This window comes from Gobius niger (assembly GCF_951799975.1).
Source record: "Gobius niger genome assembly, chromosome: 11".
NCBI classification, from domain to species: domain Eukaryota; kingdom Metazoa; phylum Chordata; class Actinopteri; order Gobiiformes; family Gobiidae; genus Gobius; species Gobius niger.
In genome coordinates this window covers 25,803,997-25,828,670 of record NC_136862.1, presented here as the reverse complement: position 1 = coordinate 25,828,670, position 24,674 = coordinate 25,803,997, and the positions used below count along the sequence as shown (strand labels likewise).

Sequence of the window (24,674 nt, the reverse complement as noted above, 5' to 3'; positions counted from 1 at the left end):
AAATATGTGATCTCTAATTGAGTGAACTGCTGTGAAAATGGCGCTGTACTTTTGGAGCTTCGATTGCAGCCAGTTTAATCAGAGGCTCTTTCATGAGTCTGTTGCTACAGAAGAAAAGCTGTTTGAGATTGTGCCCTCTCTCTCGGTCTCTCTCACTCTCACTCTCTTAGTCAGAGGGAAGCCTCAGAATGCCCTCAATTCAGTTTCAGTCCACACCCCATATCAATAATAAATCTTTATGTTATACTAATATTTATAGTTGTATGATTGATGATTGATTTGATGTCTTTTCACCTGTATATTTATATAGATATTTACTTTTACATACTAACATGTCATGCTGTAATTTTTCAGCTTTAGCTTTGAAAACAACATGCATTCAATGCGACATTGTTTCAATAATCTTAATCAATGTCAAAACATTTATTTCCATCCAGTGTTTCCATCCATTGATGACAGGAGAGTGTGACCTCTGCGCAAAGCCTTCTCCTGCACAAATATTCTCAAGTTAAGATTTGGACTCTGAGGTGACAAGCCATGTGTAAAAAATAATGTCTCATTCCGTGTATACTATATATACTGCAGTTAGTTGATATATGGTGCTTAATCAAACTGGGGGTCCAGTTCAGTCCCAGTTCACAATCATGCAATGATTTCCATCAAATGTTGTGCAGTTAAATGGATTCAACATGAGTGGTCAACAAGTGCTTAAGTTAGTAAGTGCTTTACTTGTCATTGTACAACCGTACAACAAAATAGTGTTCAGGTGTTAGTCCTGAGCCGCTGCCACTGAGCCGTGCTGCCACTGTGGGCCAATCTGACCAGCATGTTCTTGGAGGTAGGGAAAACCGTAGCACCCAGAGGAAACCTGGCTGGCTGCCTTCAGTGCTCCTCTGATCCTCTGAAACGGTACAGCGCCTCGTGAGTTTCTCCCTGTTTCAGAGCGTGGTGTCCTGCACTGGTCAGCTCTTCCTCCTCCTTCTTCTCTCTCTCCTCTCTCTCCACCCCACAACAGTCTTTCACCATCTTCTGGGAAGAGCTCAGCAGTTAATCTGTTTTATTCTCCAGTGAACGTCCATTAGCCAGAACAATAGAAGGCATGTGTGACTTAGCTGTGAGTTTTGCCCGGATACCTCCTCATTTGTCCCTTCCTTGTTTCCTGTTGTGCCTCTGCCCGCCACTAACATGCAATTAATACACTATTTAGGAAATAATGCATTCCATTCTTGTATTCTGCTGGCCTATAGCGCGCACATTTTAATATCTCTGTCTGTAGTGCCCACACTCAGCAGCCAATGCACACTCTCGACATAAGCTGCCTTTGAATTAACTGCCAGCCCCACGGAGTCCAGCAGCTCTGTCTCTCTCTTCATCTGCGCAAACAAAACAGGCTCTGACAAGTGTGAGGAAGACAAAAGTTTTTCCTGCATTCATGACATTTTGTTTAAGCCCCAGTGTAAACATCCAGAAAATGTCTGACAGCCTGCAGTTGCAAAATATGAGGGGGGGAAACTGGCGACTTTCATTGCCATGTGGCACGGTGACAGCTTTTTGACAAGTCCCGAACTGAGGCGGCTGAGTGAAGCCCAGACCAAAACATAACTCGCAACACAATCACGAGCAATGAATAATTCACACAGTCCAAATTGTTGCAAAAACTGTCATCCATGGCGCCATTTCAACCCGGAATCTTTTATCTCTCAGGCTTATTTGTCACCATAAAAAATGTCTTTATTTTTCTGGTGCTTTATCCCGACTAAAAAATTGTCTCACGAGGTGCAAAAAGATACAATATTTTATTCATTTTTTTCTTTCAACCTGAAAAGGCTCACACAAACAGAGTGGACATGAATCATGGTTGGGGCTCAGATCCCGGTGGTAGACTATAACAACATGAACACAGTGATTATGAATGATTGACAGAGTCTTCCCCCGGAGTCTGGACACTGTTGGTGGTAGAGAATGAGTTGACGAGCAGAGACTAGGCGGAGGAGGGTCAGAGCACAGCTGGGAAACAGCCGAGCAGTGAGGCGATGAAAGGATGCTGCAGGTAGGTCTTCCGGGTTGAATTTGCTTAGAAGCTTCATGTGTATAAGTTCAGTTTATCTATTTTTTATTTTTTTCATTGCAGGTTTTTGAGAATAATTTCATATCCTGTTCAGAATGTTATATTTTACTGGATTGAAAAAGCTATATTGATATAAAACTGCTTATTCATAGTATCCCATTGTTGATTTCCGGCCCGGCATGAAAATCGCTTCTGCCCCGGTGTCCATCAAAACAAACACCGGTGCCATATTGACAACTCACACAGCCGCTGTGTCATGACCAGGTCAAATACGCACAAATACCAACTTTTTTTTTTGTTACGGTAATAACTTGGAAGAGTTGGCGCCATGGCAGTCCGAATGATTGCCGTGGAAGATTAAAAAGTTACTCAAAAACCCAACTCCATAAGAACTAGAAGAGACCCATGTACAGGGCTGGATCGGTAGTTTTCCCGGTGGGCCGACGTACTTTTGGGCCGGTTGGGCCAGTCAGATCAAGAAAAGGCCCGTTATACCTTACACCGGCCCACAATTTGCGAGAGAGGCCATTAGAATCTCTATCATTACATAGATGCAATTACACAACTCTTCCAATAGAGGGATGTGACGCCTTTTATACCCCTCTAGTGGCACGCTTTCTTGAGTTACGGTTCCCAGATAATCTCGTATAATGAGCAGTGGGCCTCTCGGACATAACACTCATGCCCCTCACATTGCGAATATAAGAGGAAATAGTTTCTTGTAACTCCCTCCAGGACCCACAGAACCACAGACCTCTATTTTTTATACATTTTAGACAAATGCAAAGAAGTGCATGCTGGGAGTTGTCAGGTGACTCGGTCTTGCCCCTCGTAGTCAGTGCGTGCAGTTTGGAAATCTTCTAGTTTCCATTGAAAGGATTTACAATGTTTGGCATCTTTTTGGGACTTCTATTCTCACTACACACCTCTCTAACTCTGTGGTGAGTTTTACCGTTTCATCTTCAATCTACAGTGTGATCATTTGGTTGGTTTTGAGAAGTTTATGTGTGTTGCAGTCGCGAGAGGAACTTCATTAAAGCAACGCACAATTTAAGATTGTAAAGTAATTTTACAAAAGTTCCTTCAAGTTGTAAATGACCAGATTAAAATGGTGAGTGCTATGAGGGGTTAGCTGGAATTTGGCAGAAACAACATGCAGCTATTATCCTCGATTCGTAGCTTATACTGTTCTAGTTCAAGCAAAGGGCTTATTGTTTTGCTCATCACCTCGACTATTGCATTGAATATGACTGTAATTTTTTTTTAGAGGGCCGGTCTTGACCCAAAAGTCCAGCCCTGCCCATGTACCACCAGTGGGCCCAGTACAATTTGAAAACCATACTGTATGTGCAACAATTACATAAATGCTATTTGTTGAGCTACAGTATGTTTGCCTACACGTAGCAAGGCAGTTAGCCCTCTTTTTTAGTACAAGCTTGGGGCATATTGCAAGCATCCATTTTATTTTGGCTCATCAAAGTTCTGGGAGGGAGATTTTTATGCAGCGATTAGACCTGATTCACTTCTTTTTTTGTTGCACTGAGCATCAGAGCTCTGGCAGCAGCTGGTTCCTTAATCTGCATTTATGGAAATGATCTCCTCCCTTCACGTTTCTTCTCCTAGCTATTTCTGATGGGAAATAAAAATTTAAACGCGCAACATGAATAAAGGATAGATCAGTGGAAGACGCGACGTGCGGCGGATAGGGACGACTGGAGGATGGCTTGTTTATGCAACTGTATCTTTAGATATTGGCGCCCGCATTCAATTAGCCAGATTCAGAGACATTACGAGCATTTTGGCAGCTCGGCGAAAACACAAATGGCCTCCGGAGAAGCTGGGAAAAGGAACCGATAAATAATTTGACTCGAGCTGCAGTCTGCTTCGCCGCCTGAAAAAGGCCGGAACAGGAACTAAGATTTACAAGCGAGGTTGTAGTGGAAGATAAGTGGTTTCAAAACAATTATTTGGGTGGACAAAATCTGAAGGGTATTGATAGAAACAGTGCCGGTTCTAACATCAAAGGGGTCTTGGGCAAAATCTGTTTAGAGCCCCTCTATTTTTCAAACTACAATGAAGAGTGTAGACTGCGGATCCAAATGTGCTTTCATATTTAAATAGGTACACAAAGAGAAAAAGTTACTGTGCAAGAAAAAACTGAATTGAAAACTAGACAGTGGAATCTCTAACCAGATTGCAAAATGACTCAGTAAGTTCAGCCTTGGTGGGCCCCCTGTAATGGGTGTGAAGTCCTGTATTTTTCCACTGTCCGCTATTGTGACGGCGCTGGACAGAATAAAACAAATTAATAGATTGTGAAGCAATCAATAATACCTGTCAGAGAAAGATCTAGTCTCTTCTGTTAAATAGTGTGAATACTACACCCGTGGATCTGACCCTGGCTTTAGTAAAGAAATTGAAATTGAGCACATGCCACTGCTGTTGCTGTATCGTTCACTTTTTCTTGTTTACGAATTTTGTCTATCCACTTTTCTCTGCAATAATGACTCTTTTGGGCCTATCTATGAGCACAAAAAACAAAAATAGAATGATTTACGTTCATCTTAACACAACAAAGCTTTTATAGCTAACCAGTTTTGAAAGATTATCCTTAACCGGAGACTGTGTAAGGTCATGCACCTCTAAAGGCCGTCTTAAATGGAAATGTATTGACCAGTTAAAAATGCAGACATGAGAGTTTCCATTACTGCTCTGTGTTGTTTATGCCCGGGAGGATTGGCCCAAAGACCAAAGTGCTGTCGATGCCACAGTAACGCACAGTTGCACACGGGAAGTTCATGGCGTGTCTATCACCTGCTGCCGTTACTGTTTCCACTTGTTTAGGGGCACAGCTCTGTCTCTGAAGATGCTCCTAATTGAGACTCGCTCGGCCGTGAATAATTCAAAATCCCCCAGGGAGACGCAGGAACAAACAAAGTGCAAACCTGACTGGATACGACACAGTAAGAGGCTCTCAAAAACGATGCATAAACGCTGCTATGATCTAAAGCTGTTGATGAAAAAAATAACAACCATTGCTTAAACTTTTTGTCTAGATTTAATTAAAGGCACAAACTGTGTTGCAATGGTTCAGTCAAACATCGCAATGATTCTGCCAACAACTTCAGCAGACCCTCTCCATGGATCAAGGTCACATGCACTTTTCCCATCTGTTTATTCTTGGACATGGCAACCGGCAGCATCGCCCCTGACATCGCATTGTTGTGTTAGTCTAATAATACTTTCTGCCCTTTGGTACAGAAAAAGCCTGCAAAAAAATGACTGCCTTGTATCGAGTTATAGTTCTGACTTGTTTAGATGCAGACATTATGATTTGTAATTTTGACTTATACTATACCCCATATTGGGCACTTCAGTGTCAATTTCCCACATTTCATCATATTAATGTGGGCACACAGAAGATACACTTGATGGTGTAAAGACAGCTCTTTTCGGGACCTTGTATGTTGCTAGGAGCGCCCTCCACTGGCAGCAGGAGGAATAATTCATACTATTAGTAGAGGTTGACCGATAAATCGGCCGGATTTTGCAATATCGGCTATTGGCTGATCTAGCTGATCACGTTTTTTGCATTGAAAAGAGCAAAGTCAGTACTCCCACAACTTCCTAGGCCTCAGGGGAACAGAGATCACAATGAAAATTGGTACAAGTTTGTTAAATACAAGTTTCACTAAACCTCAGTCAATATGGACATGCTGTGATTTTGCAACACAGAAATTGCTGAGTTAGTTTAAACCTCCGCAATTGTATTTTAGATCACCGCGCAAAATGCCGCGGCTAGAAACAGTATGCTAATGCTAATGGCAACTAATCAAAGCTGGGACAGAAACTATTGAATCACCTAAAGTAATGAAATAAAATAGGTTACTGCTGGAGTGCCCAAGTATTTATGTTTTTACAGGATTATAGACCAGACATCAAATATAACGGCCGAGCATATTGACATTGGCCAATAAAAATCCAAAATAATCGGCTTCTAAATCGGCCTTATAGAAAAACCCTTTTTGCTCAACCTCTAATTATTATACAAGCAAGATACAACCAACCTCTTTAGCTAACGGCATGCTAACAAATTGATGAGTGTAGAACACCATTCTGCACTCATCAAGGTCCAGTCATGGCTTAAAAAATCCAAGAAAAACCTCTCAGATCTATTTAGTACCAGTGTTAATTTTGACAACATATTTTAATTTAGTTTTAGTCTTAGTCTTTTGACTAAAATGTAATGTAATTTTAGTCGAGATTTAGTCAAAAAAATCTTTTCAATTTTAGTCTAGTTTTAGTCGACTAAAATTGCATGTCAATTTAGTCGACTAAATTTAAGAAATTTAATTTAGACTTTGCATTTATAATATTCATTATAATCATATTTAATCTTGTTCCTCTGCTTCATGGAGCTGCTCCACATGAACAAAGCTCAGAGCTGATCCTTTGGCAGTGAATTTACATGATCTGAGGCTCTTTCAGACGCTCAATAGAAGTTTGGATGATTTTAGTCTCTCCTTTTCATTTTTGTTTAGTCTTATTTTAGTCGACTAAAATATCTGGACATTTTAGTCATAGTTTTAGTCTCATGAAAAACGTTTAATTTAGTTTTAGTCCAATTTTAGTCGTCAAAAATATCACTTTGACTAAAATTAAGACTAAATATTTTAGTTGACGAAATTAACACTGTTTAGTACGCAACAATAAGAGGAAATACAGACAGAGTATAGAAGAAGAAACAACCAAAGCAAACAGTTATTTAAAAAAATTTTGGGCTGTTCCTTTGCTGTAAATATGGCCGCGCTCTTGGGAATGTGTAGGGGCAGACAACAGCCGCTTTGGTCGTCCCAGAAGAGGCTTTCAGTGGAAAATATGGGACGCACCGACGCCTGAGAGCGTGTGCTTTGACGCGAAGTGGAAGCTAATTTAATTCCACGGTACGCTTAAGACCAAATGTTACATGTGTTACTTAGGGTTGTCTTTTTGAACCAATTTAGCCCATCTGTCACAGCATCAAAAATAAACTTTGTGTGCTCGCAGTACCGTTTGTTTTCTGGGGAGTGCCGGAGTAGGACAGAGAAAGCCAAATTTAAAAGGGGAAATTGGCTATAATCACATAATTACAGTAATGGGCACTCACTGACGCAAACAACAGGAAGCAGACTTATAAATACCACAGTGATGACGCAATGGAAGCAGACTGACCCCTTTTCTCGATTGAATTTTTAATTCAGAAAAACCTATAAAGGGTGAGCGATTTGAGAAGAGAATGTAGGTTAAGAAATAATATCAGCACATTTCCACTTCCATCACTATAGACAAAGCAAAATGTTTTTCTGCAATTAATAAATACAAATAATAAACTTGTCGGACCAGACTACGTCGTACACATTTCATCATTATCATCAAATTCCTGCAGGCTTCATAAAGTAACGTTCAAGAAACTGTCTTTGCTCAAATCTAACCACACACAGACACAATCTTTGAAAATCAAACCTGTTAATCCACAAGTCAAGAGGAAAGTGTCATTTTAAATTTACATGGAGATGAGCCGAGAGTTGCTTGCTTCACTTCCCAGGTGAAGCTAATGAATGCTGAAGGAGGAGGTTCTCGTTTGATCGGAACAAGTATCTTCACCACCTGGAAAAACCTTCCACTTTTTAACTCTAAAATAGAAAATAATATGTCGCCTGGCGGAAATAAAAAAAAAATCTCTATCCGGTTTAACACAACTAAGCAAAAAACGAGATCATTACAATTAGATTACAATTACAGTGCTGCATGTTCAGCGATACGTCCTGATAAAAGAGACTTGCCTTTCTGTATTTCCCGGACGACCATGTTATTGCCTCTTTCTTTCCTTCCCTGCCTTTGCTGTTTTCTTCTTTGACGTCAGCGACATGTTCCCATTTCCATTATTAAATCTTTTGACCAAGTCTCTCAAATGTCATCCACATGAGGAGAACGTTGTGTGGCTGAAACTCATTGATTTCCTTAGTTAGACCTGCCCTTTTTTGGATCAGATACAATGGGTTAACTTTGTGAAGGTCAATGAATAACCAAAAAAGCATTAACGCGCATTGTTAAATGCTTGTCGACCCGATCGAGGAGTCGGTGGAGGGTTTGGAGCGCGGACAAGAGCAAGTGGTGTTCGTTAAGTTAAATGGCCTAATCTGTCTTGTGGGTTTTTGATAAATTTGCGTTTTCCATTGCTGTGACGTGGCCAATTAGTCACCGCGCAGGAAGGGCCCTCTATGATTATCTCCCAGGGACCGGGGAAGAGGAGGAGGGAGTTAAGCCGAAGTTAAGAACTGCAGCGCCAAGACTGAGATGCAGCTCAAAGTGACAGAATGTGGGTGAATGGATTGTGCTAATGTGGCGATAAGATGAACTCATCATAATTGATCATAATTCAAGAAAAGGTTTTTATTTAACACGATAATACGTCTCATACAAAGACCAAACTGGGCGCTTTTGTCAGCTGAACAAAGCATCAGTCGTCTCCTTTCAAGCTGCCCTCGGACATTCCACTTTGCCGACCCCGGAATGGTTGCATTTGTTTGCATCACTAGATGTGGCACCTTCGAAACAGCGAGGTTAACTTTGTCCCGCCGAAGCAAAGACGAGCTTCACACCTCCTCTGCTTCACCCCCCCAACACACCCCTCACCTAACCCCGGAGTTGCGGAAAATAAAAGCGCTGCAATGTACAGACTGGGAAAGAATTCTGAGGGAAACTTTAAAGCAGTACTAAGTAACTCTTGCCCCTAGAGGCTATAAGCGCAACTGCAGGTGTCGTAGCAAGTTACGATTTTTTAACTTATTATTGTCTTGGAGAGTAAATACTACGCTGACAAGAAAGGCGAAGGGAGAGAGGGATATTGTACATCCAATTATACAATGGAAATATTTTTTTTCACTCAAACTAGGCTGTAAATACTGTTTGAAGTGACGTTAGCCCGCAGTTAGCTTTGCCCGTTAGCATGTTAGCTTCTTCTTTGTGATTCCATTAGTGTGTATTGGTGGCTCCGGTCCGGTGGCAGTCAAGTTGCAAACGTGGTTTTCTGGCCAGAGACACCAGGGGGACATGAAAGACCCTCCAAGCATCCCATAAACACTTGTATTACCCCCACAGGGACGACGGAGAGGATTTATTAAGGTAAACACGTTACTTAGTACTGCTTTAAATGCCACAAATAAACAGAAAAAAGAAAAAAAAAATCAGTGCATATTCAAAAGAAACACATAACTTTGGAGCAAAAACAAAACGTGTTTCAGTCAAAACTGCAGCTAAATGTGTTTGAGACAATAATTGTTTTCAATCTCAAAGAAAGGTAGCTTTATGTCATCTTGGAATCATCATTTAATGCTTTTTAATGACAATAATCAAGGCCTTGATTTTGGCACAGTTACGTTAATGACTTTTAATGCCCCGCAGAAACCCTGTCATTATAAAGATGCACAGCAAGAGAGCTATTGATCTTACTCTGACTACAACTCCTCATTTTAGAGCATATTTCTGTACATACATCCTCTGGTGATTAACCATAACATAATGTCCCTAATACAGTGTTTTTCAACCTTTGTTGAGCCAAGGCACATTTTTTTCATTGAAATAATCACGAGGCACACCACCAGCAGAAAATGTTCTCATCAAAGTGTCTTGGCTAGGAACACACTGTAGAGTCTCACTAGCCACAATGCCTCAATACATCACTAATTCTCTTGTCTCAAAGAAATTAACTGCCTGATATGGAAGAGTATAATATGGTTACTCTGCCGATCACTAGACAGCACAGACACTTGAAAACGGTACATTATTTGTGGATAATAATGCATTTGTCTTAAAAAAAAATAACAACTAGGTGAGATTGGATAATTTCCCAAGGCACCAGACAATATCTCACGGCACACTAGTGTGCCACGGCACAGTGGTTGAAAAACACTGCCCTAATATATTGTAAAAGAGAGGGTTGAAAGACTAATCAACCTTAGTATATCAATCAAAAGAAAACTCTTCCTCATAATGACTGGGCTTGTCAAGGATTGAGGATGTTGCGAACAATAATGCAATTTCACAGAATCATTTAAACATAAGTGGTACATGTCATTACGATATTACAAAATAGTACATTCTGCCAATAAACCTCCACATCATGCAGTCCTGTGAAGCGCTGTTCACTGTATGTCAGCACATTTTTACTGGCAATCAGAATAACACTAATAGGATCACTCGTAGCTCAGATCAACAACTTAAAATGATAAACCTGGTCCTTAGCCACATCATTCTTGGCTGCGAGACGCTTTGACTTTGCACAATTTTCTGCATAAAACGCATTCCCCTGCATTGTACAAATTGAATGAGGAGTCTGCTGAGCAGCACAGGCAGATACTTTGCGTTTCCCGTTGTCCACTGTCACGCTAAAGCGATGTGTCAGGTGTGGCCTTCGCGTCAGCGTGGGTTGACCTTTCGGGCCGAAGCTGAGCCGACTTATCGAGAAATATTATTCAAGTGGACAGCCAAGGAGATGTCAGAAAAACAAATACTCAAAGTGATGGTTTAAACAAAGGAAATGCAGAAAGGTGAGGTAGAAAAGGTATGTAAACCCTATGTAAACCCTTAAACCCTTATTCTGATGATTAGTGCACTGAATCACACGATCGTCCGTGTATTATTATGGTCTTTTTTTTACGTCGTCTTTAAACCTGTCTTCCCAATAAATAAGACAGGTTTTTGGGCTTGAAGACTTTGTTGCACCCTTAAGGAAATGTGTTCTCTGCCTTTGACATGTCTTTAAACCAGTTCAAACATCCAATCTTAGAAGCTAAGCAGGTTTGGGCCTGGTTAGTGCCTCACCATGGTCAACACTTAGATTAGCGGTTAATTACTAACTTTGAATGTTTGTTCTATTTTAGATGTATCATAATGGAAAAACCAGAGCCAAGCAGTCGGAGCATGTATACTTGAGTTACCACTTCTTACCTGTGGATGATCCTCTTGGAGCGCAAGTATCCCAGAGCCAGGGCCAACTCGCAGACGTAGAGTTTGATGGTGCTCTCGGAGAAGTGCACATTCTGCTGCAGGTGGTACCTCAGGTCTCCACCCAACAGCAGGTCCACCACCATGAACATGTCCTCCTCGTCCTGGAACGAGTACCTGCACAGGAGAGGACAGGCGGGTTAGAGTGGGGGCGTTTGTCTAGTTTCTTTAGTGTACTATTAAACTCCCCTCCTGGCTCCGCCACCTTAATGTGGTGGAGGGGTTTGAGTGGCTGCCCCCACGACCTGGCAATGGACAAGTGGAAGAAATGTATGGATACTATTAAACTATCAGGACTAAGAAAATATGGTAGAAAAAAAAAATGGGGGCTCAATGTGCTATACAGGAAACATTTATTCATTCATTCATTCACACATTTTGGGTGAGGGTTGTCAGGAAAAGAGACAACAAGGACAAACCTTCTTCCTCGTTGTGAGTGACTGGCATACTTTTGGGAGTATGCATCACACTTTCTCAACAAAAATACCACTCTTGTAAAGTGCAGATCCTCAAAACTCTACTAAAGTACATACTTACTTATAGTAAAGTAAATTTGCTTTACTGTAGAGGTAAAAGTAGCATGGAGACGGCCACATTTTCCACATTGATATAGTAAGTAGGGCTGGGACGATACACTTTTTGCCATCTGTCACATTTTCTGAATGGTGAATATAAAATTCTTGATAAGTAGAAGCTCTGCACACCCGATAAGGCGACAGGTGTGTAGAAGAATAGATTAGGCTGCTTAACTTGAAAAAAAGCTCCCGCACACTGTCTCATTCTTTTACTTGGCTTTTATTGCAGGAACGTTTCGATCACTCTGACCTTCATCAAACGTCTCCATCCAAGTTTGATGAAGGTCAAGTTAAGTAGAATATGAAATTCGACGGTTGACGGTCCAGAGCACACTGTTTTAAGAGCAACAGATACAAGCTCTCATTCCCCCCGAACTCTGTGTCTCTTTTAAACAAACAGAAGGATAAAGAGCAGGTGACGAGGTCTTCATAACTGAGACAAACTGTATTGGATTATTGCTATGTACTGGTTGTAACTGACTAACTGTTACTAATTGTTTTATATGAATGGTTTTACTGTATGCGTGGCATCTGTGGGCAATGAGCCCAAGACAAATATCCTTCTTGGAAAGAAATTGAACAATCAATCAATCAATCAATCAATCAATCAATCAATCAATCAATCAATCAATCACGATCAAAATCCATATCACGATACTCAGGGGCCAATCCGATACGTATTGCAATACAGTAAGTAATTCTGAGTAATACGTTTACCTTATAATGTGTACAAAGTCATGTCTCCACGTGCATTGACACAAAGTACATGATAAAAATGCCTCCGAACACTAGTACTGAAAGTATTGCAATACTTGGTGTTGCAGAAAAAGTATTACGCTCCAATCCGATATTTTCTCCCTATTAAGTAATAAACATTGCCTATTAGGTCCTCTATAAAACAGCAGGTGAGAAATAATCCCTCATGATTAAATTACTGATCACTGCAGATTACCCACGCTGCTTTGCATCGCTGCATGGAGTTAGCATATGAGCATGTACTGCTGTCCAAATGATTGTGTAACAATATTCAACTGCTTAAACCACTACTGAACCACTGCTGCATTTTCAGCTTCACTTTTTTTTTTTTTCCTTCACTGAACTAGCAAAGAGTGTCCTTCCAATCCAGTACAGCTATTGAATATCACTTATGTCCAGTGTAAATTTTGGCCGGGCAACGCTCTTGGCTGGCAGCAGAAGTATCAAAATGCCCGCAAAAATGTCACCTTGAAGTGTACATTTTCAGCGTTGAGTGCTGGTGATTTTGTCCATGTCGAACAAAAGCGCGGCGGTGCTTTTATCACACAAGCTCCAATGGAAACACAAGATGGCATCAATCCAATTTTCTTTAATCCTCGTCCACTTGTCACGAAATGATGCTGGTGAGGTCACAGTTGTTGGTGTGAAGCTGGTATTGGCTGGAACGGCTTGGTCTATAGTCGCCCGCTTGAGCTTCATCTACTTGTGCATTCGGGGCAGTGCAGTTTGGGCCCCCGTCCATCTGCCTCTCCATCACTCAAGGCCGGCACCCCGAGTCTGCATTATCTCAGACCACTGTGGGCCATTTGTGAAGCAGTTGCACAAATTCTCATTGATTTAACATGCTGAGCGTCCCACAGGGAGCACTTTCCAGCTCCCTTCCAACGATAAGCTAATTAGTCTCCCTCCGCGCAGAAAACCCATTAACGCGACAAAAAATAAACAATAGACGCGCGGCTAACTTTCCGAAACTTGCCACAGTCGTTTTACCGTGATCGAATATGCGCTTTTGTTTAATGGTTTGAAATGTGAAGTGAAAAGAGGCTAGGTTTCTGTGTTCCATGTTCAGTTCACTATTTCTACCATGCAACCATCCCATTTTGTGTTGGTTCCTCCAGTGAAATACCAAAGCGTTCTGTTTCAAGAGCTTGCAAAACCAATCTATCCGGTCTCTTTTAAGCTTCCATTGATTTGGAAGTGGAGCGCGTCAGAAGAGCGTTGCCTTGACCGGGACCTCCTGCATTAGCGCAATCGATGAAAAACCGGTCCGAGTGCAGGTAATAGTGGAGGAAGCCGTTTAGCCACCTTGGTCACTTCCTTCTCGGTGCTAGCAGTGACGTGGAGGAGGTCCTGCTCTGTTGTGCGGTGGCCGGAGGGGGATTGATTGAGCTGACTCCAAACAGTCTGTGAGGCTCGGATAATGCTGAGGCCACTCGACTTGTGATTGTCACCGGTTCCACGCGGCTGTGGAAACACTATCTGTGAAATGTGTGGGCATTTTACAAAGTCGACGCACCAAAAGACGTCAAACTAAAGGCATTCAGCGAAGCACAGAAGCGGCAGATATGTCAAGGTAGTTGAACTCAAAGCTGGGCTTTGTGTCGATGGACAAAAGTAAATGGAAAAGTCTGGGCAGCTGAGTGAAATGAAAAGAAAGGTTCTTTTCCCTGTTTTGGATTGGTTTTAATACTCAAATAACTACGGAATTGGTTTTGCTAAATCAGTACTACAGTCTCTTTATTTTCCTTCATTTCTTTTCCATTCCATTCGCTAATATAAAATATTTGCAGTTCTGTAGGCAAAATACCTCAAACTGCAGTTTACAGATTATGAAAATGCTTTTACTTTGCTGTAATCTTGGAAAGAAAACCCCTGTATACTGTACTTTGCTGTTGCTTGAAGCAGCTCTCCGTGCAGGCAATTTCCTGGACTAATGCCATTTTACCCTCACTATTAATCTCCTAATAACTGCTGCTTAGCTTCCTTTTGTCTTAACCTCTTTCTGCAGCCTCTCAGTTCATCTCCATCCCTCTGTTTCCGCACATAAACACAGAGTAAATACTCTGAGCCCGAGTTACTTAAGCTGACGGTAAAGGATCAAAATGGCTGCTGTCACAAATGTTTAAGACACTCACACTGATCGCTCTGTAACCATGCACTCCAGAAAGTCACTGTCTGTTTCTTGCTCAAATTGACAACAGAAGCTATATAGGATTCAAGGTAAACTTCAGGATAATCAGCTCTTGTTCTCGATGCAGACACAGGGATTGGGATGATAAACTAAGCTCCACACAGATATGCTCCACACAGATATGAGAACAGATCTAAGCCATTGAAGACCAACAGAGATAACAAGTTCTCCTTCAAAGACACTTTTGTAGCTGTATGAGCAGTTACTACCCAACACTATGAGCATCCATTGATTTATTGATACATTTTTGCATCTATCACCATCTTTTTACAGCTTCATTACCAAGGATGGCCTTATCCACACACCATAAAGGCCATCGTAGAGGCCTTCTTGCTCTTTGGATCAAGCTGCATGATGCTCTTCTAAGTGGACTGTGTTACGCTGTTGAATTTCTGGCTCAACAATGATCTAGAAATTTCCTGCAACAGTACAGTCTTTTCAGTCTCAGGGAGAACACTCCGGAGTCTCCATCAGTGACAGGTCCAACAAATTGAAGGAAGGCTTCATCCATCATCCCAACCCTTCCTCCCTTTGCAGCCCCTGTGTCCATGTATTTGATATTACTCATTTAACTATTGTCCTTTTACATCAATGGAGTGGGAGAAACAACGTCTATATACTCTGCATTTACATGTAGTAAAATTGACAATAAAGCTGATGGAATTGAATTACAGTCGTGAAACTGTCCCCACAAGTAATAGGCTGATGCAGAAGCTTATGTTTTACTATGACTTCCCCTAAACCCACCACTCTCATCCACTTTTATCCTGCAAATAAGGCGGGGCTATAAGTAGAATTGTATAAGGTGAGACATCAGGCATAAAACCAAGAACAATTCACACTAAAATACAAATAACAACTTAAAGGAGGCACATTATTTGTCTCAAAGTGTAGTGACCCCAAAGACAATACAGCTAACTAGATTCCATTATGCATTTTAATAGGGCTGAGGCTTTTAAAATAGACCTGGAAGATTCAGGTCTCATTGTATTTTAAACATTTATCTTCTATCTGCAATGACAATCAATAATTCAAACAGAACTACACGTGGAAAGGTCAAACCCATTTCTTTGCATTGCATAATATTCTTCATAATGTCTGTGCTCTCTTGGTGCATTCTTGCCTTAAAGGGTAAATTCCCACCACTCGTCCGAGAGCTTTGGTTGTAAAGTCCAGCACGTGGCGGGCGCTGCAGATCAATATCGTGCTTCACATTGAGGTCCAATGTGAAAACGTGGAGGGGAAAAGTGTAACGGAGGAGAAAATGGCCTTGTGTCGGACTGACTCGTCTTTCTCCTCCTAAGGTGATTCCATCAAGAGAACTGAAAGCAGCTGTAGTTTGGTCTGACCTCACAACAAGCAGGGCCAGCTCAAGTGATTAGGCCTGACAAGAGACTGGTCAAAAGGCTCGCAACCACACACAAATTGTCCTGTGATTACAATGCAGGACTACCAAGCTAGGATTGGCCTATACTGGAAATGATATAGGTTGAGGTATAGCAAATCAGAATACCCAGAGAAAACCTACGATAGAGCATAGGCTTCACTGAAAGTACTAAAATCTAAAGCAAATTTTTGGTTCTAATCAGTAAATTAGCAGAGTTGTCTATTTTAAATTGTTGCAGTGAGAGATAATTTGAAGGCAATTCACTCATGCACTAGTGCTGTTCTCTGAAATATTTTAGCTATCTGTACTTCCAGCGTTGGTTCTACTGGATCTAAACTACCTTTTTTCAATACAGGCCACACTCATTTATGTCTAAATCCCTTTGGCCTCTCTTCTGTTTACAAATGGTTTAACATCCTACCTCACAGACACAAATGCTCGTGCTCATCTAAGGCCCATAAAAATCATATGAGGTGTGCCCCAGGGTTCGATTTTAGGCCCAGTCCTTTTTAATCTGGATGTGCTCCCTCTTGTGTCATCAGGAGACATGGAGGCAACATTCACACTTAAACTGTTGACACACCGTTCTATATCAATATATCTATATCTATATCCATGTCTCCTCCCTGGTCCATTTCTCTGGTTAAAAAGTTGCGGCATGTTTACACTTTGGGCTATAAGTCAATGCTATGACCGCTTGGGGACACCTTGACCTGCAGCTAATTGAGCTTTTTATTTCATGCTGTTTCAGCGTTATACCTCCACGCTGTTCTATTCTTAGTTAGGCCATAAATTTCTCCCCTTTGACAACAAGCACTTATTACAAGCACCCTGTGCTGTCACTGCACTGTCTGACCTGGGCACACTGGAGCTGAATCTGAATGAAGTCCCCTCTGGTCTCCTGCCATTGCTGTCAGAGTGAATTACAAATGCTTAACGTTGAGTTGTTAATCACAGGAGGGCATTTAGCTGCCAGGTTACTATTAAGAGGACTGAAGGCTATAGTATAGTCAGTATTAGACTCATACTGCAACAATGATCCGCAGTTGGTGCAATAATTTGCTGGAATCAGGTGTACCCCTCCTTCTACTAAAATGTGCATTAAACTATTATTTTGTTTGGTTTGTGTTTGTTTATTCCTTTGTGTATGTTTATTACAATTGGCTATTCTGACTGAGTGGAGTTTGCATGTTCTCCCATGTAGAGATGGGTCCCGGGCCCCAACTCTGACAACGTTCAAATCCAGGCTGAAAACAGTTCTTTTTAGTCGAGCATATGACAACTGCACTCTTTGCTTTTACTGAAAACATTTGTATGTTGATGTTTTATGGATTGATTTTATCTGCCTTCTTGTAATTTTATGTAAATGTGAAACACTTTGAATTGCCGTGTGTATACATTCTGTGCTCTACGAATAAACATACCTTGCCTTTTAAAGAAATCTCCCAAAATAAAATTAACAAATGTTGCACCGGACCTAAAAGCTCTTTCAACTGGCCAACATAGCACTCATGTTTTCAAATATTGTTTAAACTATACTTTAAACTTGAAAGCATGAAATACAGAGCCTCCCAGTCAGAAAAGTGAAGTGAAGAAGGTGTTGTATATATTTTGTCAGACAGTCACATAGCACAGACAGTCACAAAGCACAGATTAATGATTACCAGATTCATGTGCACATGCATGTATGGAATAATAATTGCTCTCATTACTCATTGATGATCAACGTATGAGAGACATTTGTTGTGTACAAACAGAATGGTCCATAAAAGACACTCCCAGCCGTTCCCACCTGCTCATTATTATAGAGCAGCTGTGGCTCTCAGAGACACTGTGCCTCCATTACCAGCTGCTGCTCTGCTCAACAAGACTTTCATGTTTCTTTAATGCGGTGAAATATAAGTGAGTTGGGGAAAAACAGACAAGAGGCACCGGTACATTACGGAAGTTTGTAAATAGGATGTTGCCACAAGAGAGGATATCGCTTGCAAAAGTTTATACAAAATCCATGATAATTATTTTTGCACTGAGTATTGAAACACATTTCTCCAGTATATTCATAAATGAACAATGACTTCAGCAGTCGGAGCTTTGCCTGTTCATAATGCATCCATAAGAATTAACATTTGAAACTGACATGGACAAATACATTGATACCAGGATCACAGGCATTACAGAACATATTAGGTCTAAATCAATGGGCGAGGAAAGCGTTTCTCTTTGGTCCTTCCGGGGAGCTGACATTGCTGCAATACCACCCCCTGGTGGCCTGGGGCGACTCCAAAAGACACTTGGTAAACAGCGTTCCTATGTAGCCTTGGACCTCATTTGCACTGCTTCTATAAAAGCCTGGCTCTTTCTTTAAAAAAAAATATATATAAGCCCTACTGTGATTTTGGACTCTTTGTGGGTCCTGGCCCCAGCTGGAACCCTATTGTACATGTTTTTCGTGGACATTTCAGGGGAAATTAGAGCACCTGGAGGAACCTAGATACGGGAAATACACCGAAAGGTCTCAATCGACCCTATATACACTGCTTGACCCCAAAAAAAGTCACTGCAAAAAGAAAACCACTCTCTGATGTTTGGTTGACATTGCCTCTGCAATGTCAAAAGATCCAGTGTTGCATTCTTTTTCACCAAGAACTTACATTGATGATGGGAGAGTGTGATCACTGTGCATATAGCCTTCTCCAGCACATCCCAAAGATTCTCAATATGGGCACATGCTGTTGCTGAACCTAGACATGACCAACTGCAGTGACCCCAAGTCAAAACAGTTTAATCCAGGAGGTGATTTTTAATTTATTTTTTGGGGTCTGGCAGTGTTTTAAGAGCTCTTAAAGACATAGGAGCATAATAATGTTTGAAGACATTATGATGTTTCCAGAAGACGTTATGATGTCACCTAATATTTGCAGTTTTTGCGATCTACAAACTGTAACTATTTAAATTGTCATTCGATTGTGAATAATCCTACAGTCCTTTCATACATATTCTAATCGAATGCAACAATTTGACACGTATGTTTGTAACGCTAGCAATGAAAACAATAAAAGAAAATGACTTCAAGGCTTCAAATTCCTTTCTCCCTGCCCCACTTTCTCATCAGTGTCTTGTCCCTCTTGTCGTCCTTTGTGCCCCAGTCTTTTTACGGCTCCTCTGTGCTTTTTCCCTGCCTCACATGTATTTCAATGTGACCACTCAAACCCCCGAAGCAGCCGGTTTGACGGGAGTGAATCGCATGCTTTTAGAGGCCCACGGCGCCCAGGGCCACTCTCCGTTAATGGACGTCTTTGGGAACGAACCACAGGGAAGCTCCTCCTTTCAATAGTAACACCGTGTCCTCCCGAAGAGCCTGGAGCGGTAACTCTGAAGGTAATAATGGACATAAACTACACAAATGCGGTTTCAACAGAAGAGGGTTAAGGAGGCAAAATCCTAAAGAAAATGTTGGCACTGCCTTGAAGACTTTGAGCTATTAGAGCTGTAAAACGGGACATAGACCAGTGGAAGCAAAACATATTTTCAAGGTCAGTCACAATGCACTTTGGCCACAACTACTTTTTGTCAACCTGTGACGCACATTTCATATGGTTTGGTTCATAGCTCGGTTAATATTTGTTGCGGTCCAAATGTTTTTATTGACAAGTGGTAGGTCGGCTTGCGGAGTTAGATCTTAATTTGTTCATAGCAACCAACGTTTTCAAAATATGTTCAAAAAGCTGGATCTTTATTACATAGTTTTTGATTGACAGAGCTTTGATTGATTGGGCGTTGGATGCAAAGTTTGAGAGCCCTAAGTAACCTCTGGATTGAAATTCAAGCAGTTGTTTGTCATTTTAAATTAGATTTTCCCCCCCCCTGGTAATAGAAGTAGAGTGAAATTGATCGTGTCACGAGAAAAATAAAGACTATAGGTATTATTCATTACTATTTGGCAGGCAAGTCGTAATTGTCTAACCTTGACTGCGAGCCGAATTCTCACTGTATTTGTGAGTCACTCATACTACAAATACTCAAAACTAAATATTTAATGGATTTGCGGTCTGCTTGACCCAAGCGGCAGCAAATACTGCTCCCAAAGTATGTCCTCTTCCCAAATGATTTGAACCTCTTAACCCCCACCTTAACCAAGTGCATTTTCTCTAATGCAGAAGAGTTTAGTGGTGCTAGGCTAGTGCAAGTCTATGGTAACTAGTAGCCTGCATTAGAAACAGTCTGACCCGAGCACAGTGCACCTGAGGCAAATCACTTATAGCACCAGACTACAGATATAAATGTCTGTGTTGACTGAAAATTTTCTGAAATATAACCATTTTGCATTCAAAAGCAGCATCTGCTTCCTGGTTGTAAGCTACACAGCGACGGAGTGATCTGCTAGGTTACCGGATCTACAGTAGTTTGCGGCGGGCATTACTACACGTGGAATTCACAAAGGAGCTTTCTACAACTCAGATATGGCAACGTTTGGAGGACTACCCCATGATTTTGAAGAGGTTTTTAATGCAGGCTACTAGTTACCATAGACATGCGCTAGCCTATCACTAGCCTAGCACCACTAAACTCTTCAAATATAACGACTGCATGAATTTAATGTATCTCCAGAAATCAACAACACTCTGGATAACTAGGAAATAAGGCCATATGTCAAAAATCTTGAAATATCCCTTTAAACAGTTTTCTTCATGGGTGAAAAATGTACCTGTTAATCACTTTGGCTGCGTCCGAAACCATCAAATTGTAGCCTCTAAGCACTAACACTAGCAACTAACTCCTTAACCTTTCATGGGGTCAACTGTTGGATCTCTATGCAGTTAGTGAACTAGAGCTTCAGTAGCATTTGCACAATCCGTCCATCCTTAAACAGGGGAAAGGGAAGTGACATCATCAACAGCTGTTTTTCTTCTTCTTTAAAGTTATTGGTGGAGTGCAGGCCAAACAAAAGTGCATGTCGCCCCCTGCTGTACAGTGCCCAACAACAACATAGTGTCCAAACAAAGACATTTAAGGAGAAAAATAAATCCAAATGATCCATACATTTCCCTTTAGTGTTATTTTATTTCAACAGCTGTTTCTTAAAGCTACAGCAGCAAATGATCCATGTGGCTTAAGTTTCTACTAAATGAAAACAAAAGCATTTAATCTGTTTCCTGAGTTTACTCTTTAACACTGACATGTGACTGAGCTGTGGGGACGACAACATGGATTTATCACTTTTATAAAGTTTGGCTTGTGCAGAATCTAATTTAATTATTATTATTTTTATTATTAAATATGCTCCTGTCAATCAACAGTGGTTGCGCATGAATCACTGAGGGTGGGGGCGAGGGGGTGGGGGAGTTTGGCGCAGTGGCTTGTGGGATGGCACATAGCTCCTAATCACCGGTTAGTTAGCATCAGAGGTCCCTATGCTAAAGTGGCCATGATAGTTAGCATCAAGGCTCCTTTTCCTAACTACTTCCTAACTGACAGACCAATTTGGAAGCATCTTATCATGGCGGACGCTGACGCACATCCGGTTTGGCGTAAGAGCTCTTAGCAATCTGACCATTTCGGACGCAGCATTTGTGTCTCTGGATGTGGGCTATGAAGACTTGGCTAAGATTTTTTAAAAAAACATTTTGTCATGGCCTGCATACCCAGCCTTTTGAACAGGATTTGCCAATAATGCAGCTTATTTAAACCAACATTTACTCAATACGTCAATAGCTCTTAGCCCATTGACATACATACTATATTGAAGTAGAAGGGCAGAGCGATAAATTGCGCTAATAAAACAGCTAATCAGCACATGTTGTTCAGCCCACGCCGCTGCAATTACACTGATGAGCCAGACACACTTCCTACTCTGCTCTCACACGAAGTAGACAGATGCCACATGACTTCAAAAGCACAGACACTCACTGCTATAAGTCGGGTGAAGAGGCAGAGCCAGAGCTAATGAAGAACTGACTAAGACAAGAAAATATACCACCACTGCTCCATGTCTTCAACCGTATTCAATTTGTGCAGAGTCAGACCGGTTGTATCTGAATTTGGCACACTTTTGTTCAAGGCATAAACACTGTTCTTCTTAGCAATCTGATTTTATTTATGCAGTCACCTTGACGTGGAGCCAAATGCCCGGCGTGCTGACGAGCTTCTTTGCTGTTTAGTGATGCCTGCAGCGTTGGAGGTTATAATGCATTGTGCGCAGGTTTGTACACAGCGCTAGTGGATCCCACACACTGCACAGCATACTATTGCTTACAGCCACTACTGGGAAGTACCTACTCCGTCTATTGTCAACCAACACTCATGGATAACACAGTATCTGGGCTTAATGGTGGTCGAGTAATTGTTTTGTCCCAGTTTTGGTGCAATTGTAGTCAATCAGTAAACTTAGACTTTGTTTACATAGGTATCCTGGCATAGTAAGTAAGTAAGTAAGTAAGTATGTGCTCCTCTGAAACGGTGCAGCGCCTCCTGGGTTCGTCCCTGTTTCAAAGCGTGGTGTCCTGCACTGGTCAGCTCCACCTCCTCCTTCCTCTTCCTCCTGGGCAGCTCCCTCCGCTCCACAACAGTTTTTCAACATCTTCTGGGAAAATTTTAGCAGTTAATCTGTTTTATTCTCCAGTGAACGTCCATTAGCTGGAACAATATTACGGATAGAAGGCATGTGTGGCTTAGCTGTGAGTCTTCCCCGGATTCCTCCTCGATCCGGATTTTCGATTTTAAGTTCACAATTTGATTATTATTATTTTTTTAATAAATGGAGTATGACTCATTTTATAACCAAAAGATAAGAGTAAGAGAGTGGAAGAATGTTACATTACAAATAAAAATCCAAGACGTAGATGCCCCTCTGGGCCCAGGGCTCCCCAGGAAATGAGATTCCTAATCTCAGTGGTAGTAATAAATATCACAGAAGAATGATACAGTGCCACCTTCTGCCAAACCAACAGGCAAAGTACCAAACTCCAAAGCTCCAAAGTTTGTTATGAACTATACCAGATTTGAGAGAGCACCAGTGATTGGGTAAAAGGTTCATACATTTGGCTGAACAGAAGGGACTAAAAACTTGGGATGTCCCAATCAGGTTTTTTTGCGAGTCCGAGTCCGAGTCATTTGATTTTGAGAATTGCCCGATACCGAGTCCCGATCCGATACCTAATACATTGTTTTCAAAATTAAGAAAAAAAACTATATTATTCCACTTGTTTTCATTCATGGTTTTGGATATAGGGAGTAACTCTGCTTTGTCCGTTTTTTCTCAAGTAAGCAAGCCTATTAGTCTTTACAGTGTAATATAGTTTTACACAGAGAGGGTGATCTAAAATCCCATTCATTATTAAATGTGTTTGTTGATTGGCAATGAAAACAAAACTTGGGCAATACATTTCTTATGCACTGCAATGTTAAAAACTGTCTGGCAGCACAGAAAAAACACAGCGGTAATGTGGCCAAACAGTTAAATAACACAATATATTTGGCCAAAAGCTAAATGTGCCATGTTAACCTGATTACAGTCTCTTTAATAAGTAGATATAGGGCAGGGGTGTCCAAAGTGTGGCCCGGGGGCCAAATGCGGCTGAATCGGGACACATCATCAGAGATAGTCCTTTTTATTTGAAATGTAATAATTCCACACAATTCTAACCAAACAACTAACCTTTTACTGTGAGACAGAGCTGGCATGAAGGTTTTGGGCAGAAATAAAGGCGTGGGGCACAATTTAAACCTCTGCTAGTCAAAGGTTTTGCGGCACTAACCACCGATCTATGGCCCTTCACCCTGTGTACGCTTCAGTATGCGGCCCCACTGGAAAAAAAGTTTGGACACCCCTGATATAGGGTGACCACATTTCCCAGCCTGAAAACCAGGACGGGGACGAGGTCCGCGGGCGCAGTGCACCGTCCACCGAGCTGTGCACGCGCGCCGTTCACCGTGGCTTGAGCGCGGGTCACCTACTGTGGGCGTGTACAGGGTGCGTGTGTTTTACTAAAGGTTTAAGACAACCAGGAGTGACAACAAGTGCTTCTTCCTCAATTCACCTCCTGAACGTAGCGCGGGGATAAGCGAAGAGAGGAGGCGGTGGTTATCAGGTTATAGAGACGAAGTTTCCCCTCGAGAGCGCAGCGGGCCGCGCTCTCGTCTCTGTCCACGGACTTTTTAACATCTCCACAGAAATGCGTTTCTCTGCTCAGTGCGGGTCTGAGTAGGCATGGTTTAATCACATGTAGCGGTGCAATAATGATAAAAACAGCTGTTACTTCTTACCGCTCTCTCCGCGCCCTGTCTTCCCGTCCGTTCTCACTCCTCTCTCCTCGCTTAGCCTACAGTAAACTCTGCACGGGTTATCGGAGATGTTGTTATTGTTCTCCTGCGCTGGCACTTGTGTGGATTTGGGGATTTCTCAGACGAAGGGGGGACACGGACTGAGCGATGGAGCGAGTGGTTTGACGCAGCAGGTGGAGTGAGTGACAGAGGCGCTGGGCCAGGGGGAGAGGACAGAAAGTGGTTTGCGGTAGCTCGAAATCTGATCAAAAGCAACGAGAATGGACACGCATAAATATCCGAGTCCTGATCGGGAGGTGTTGTCCGATTTCGATCGAGTCTGTAGCCACGTGATCGGGCCCGATTTCCGATCACGTGATCGGATCGGGACAT

At 41.8% G+C, this 24,674-nt stretch overlaps 1 protein-coding gene across 1 annotated transcript in view; it reads right to left on the bottom strand.

Annotated features, from left to right (window-relative positions):
• Positions 1-24,674, bottom strand: part of stk32a (serine/threonine kinase 32A) — a 110,988-nt gene that overhangs the window by 53,909 nt on the left and 32,405 nt on the right. The window contains exon 5 of the mRNA XM_079565994.1: positions 11,057-11,230. Coding sequence (XP_079422120.1) covers positions 11,057-11,230 — 174 coding nt within the window. The remainder of the gene's footprint in view (positions 1-11,056; positions 11,231-24,674) is intronic.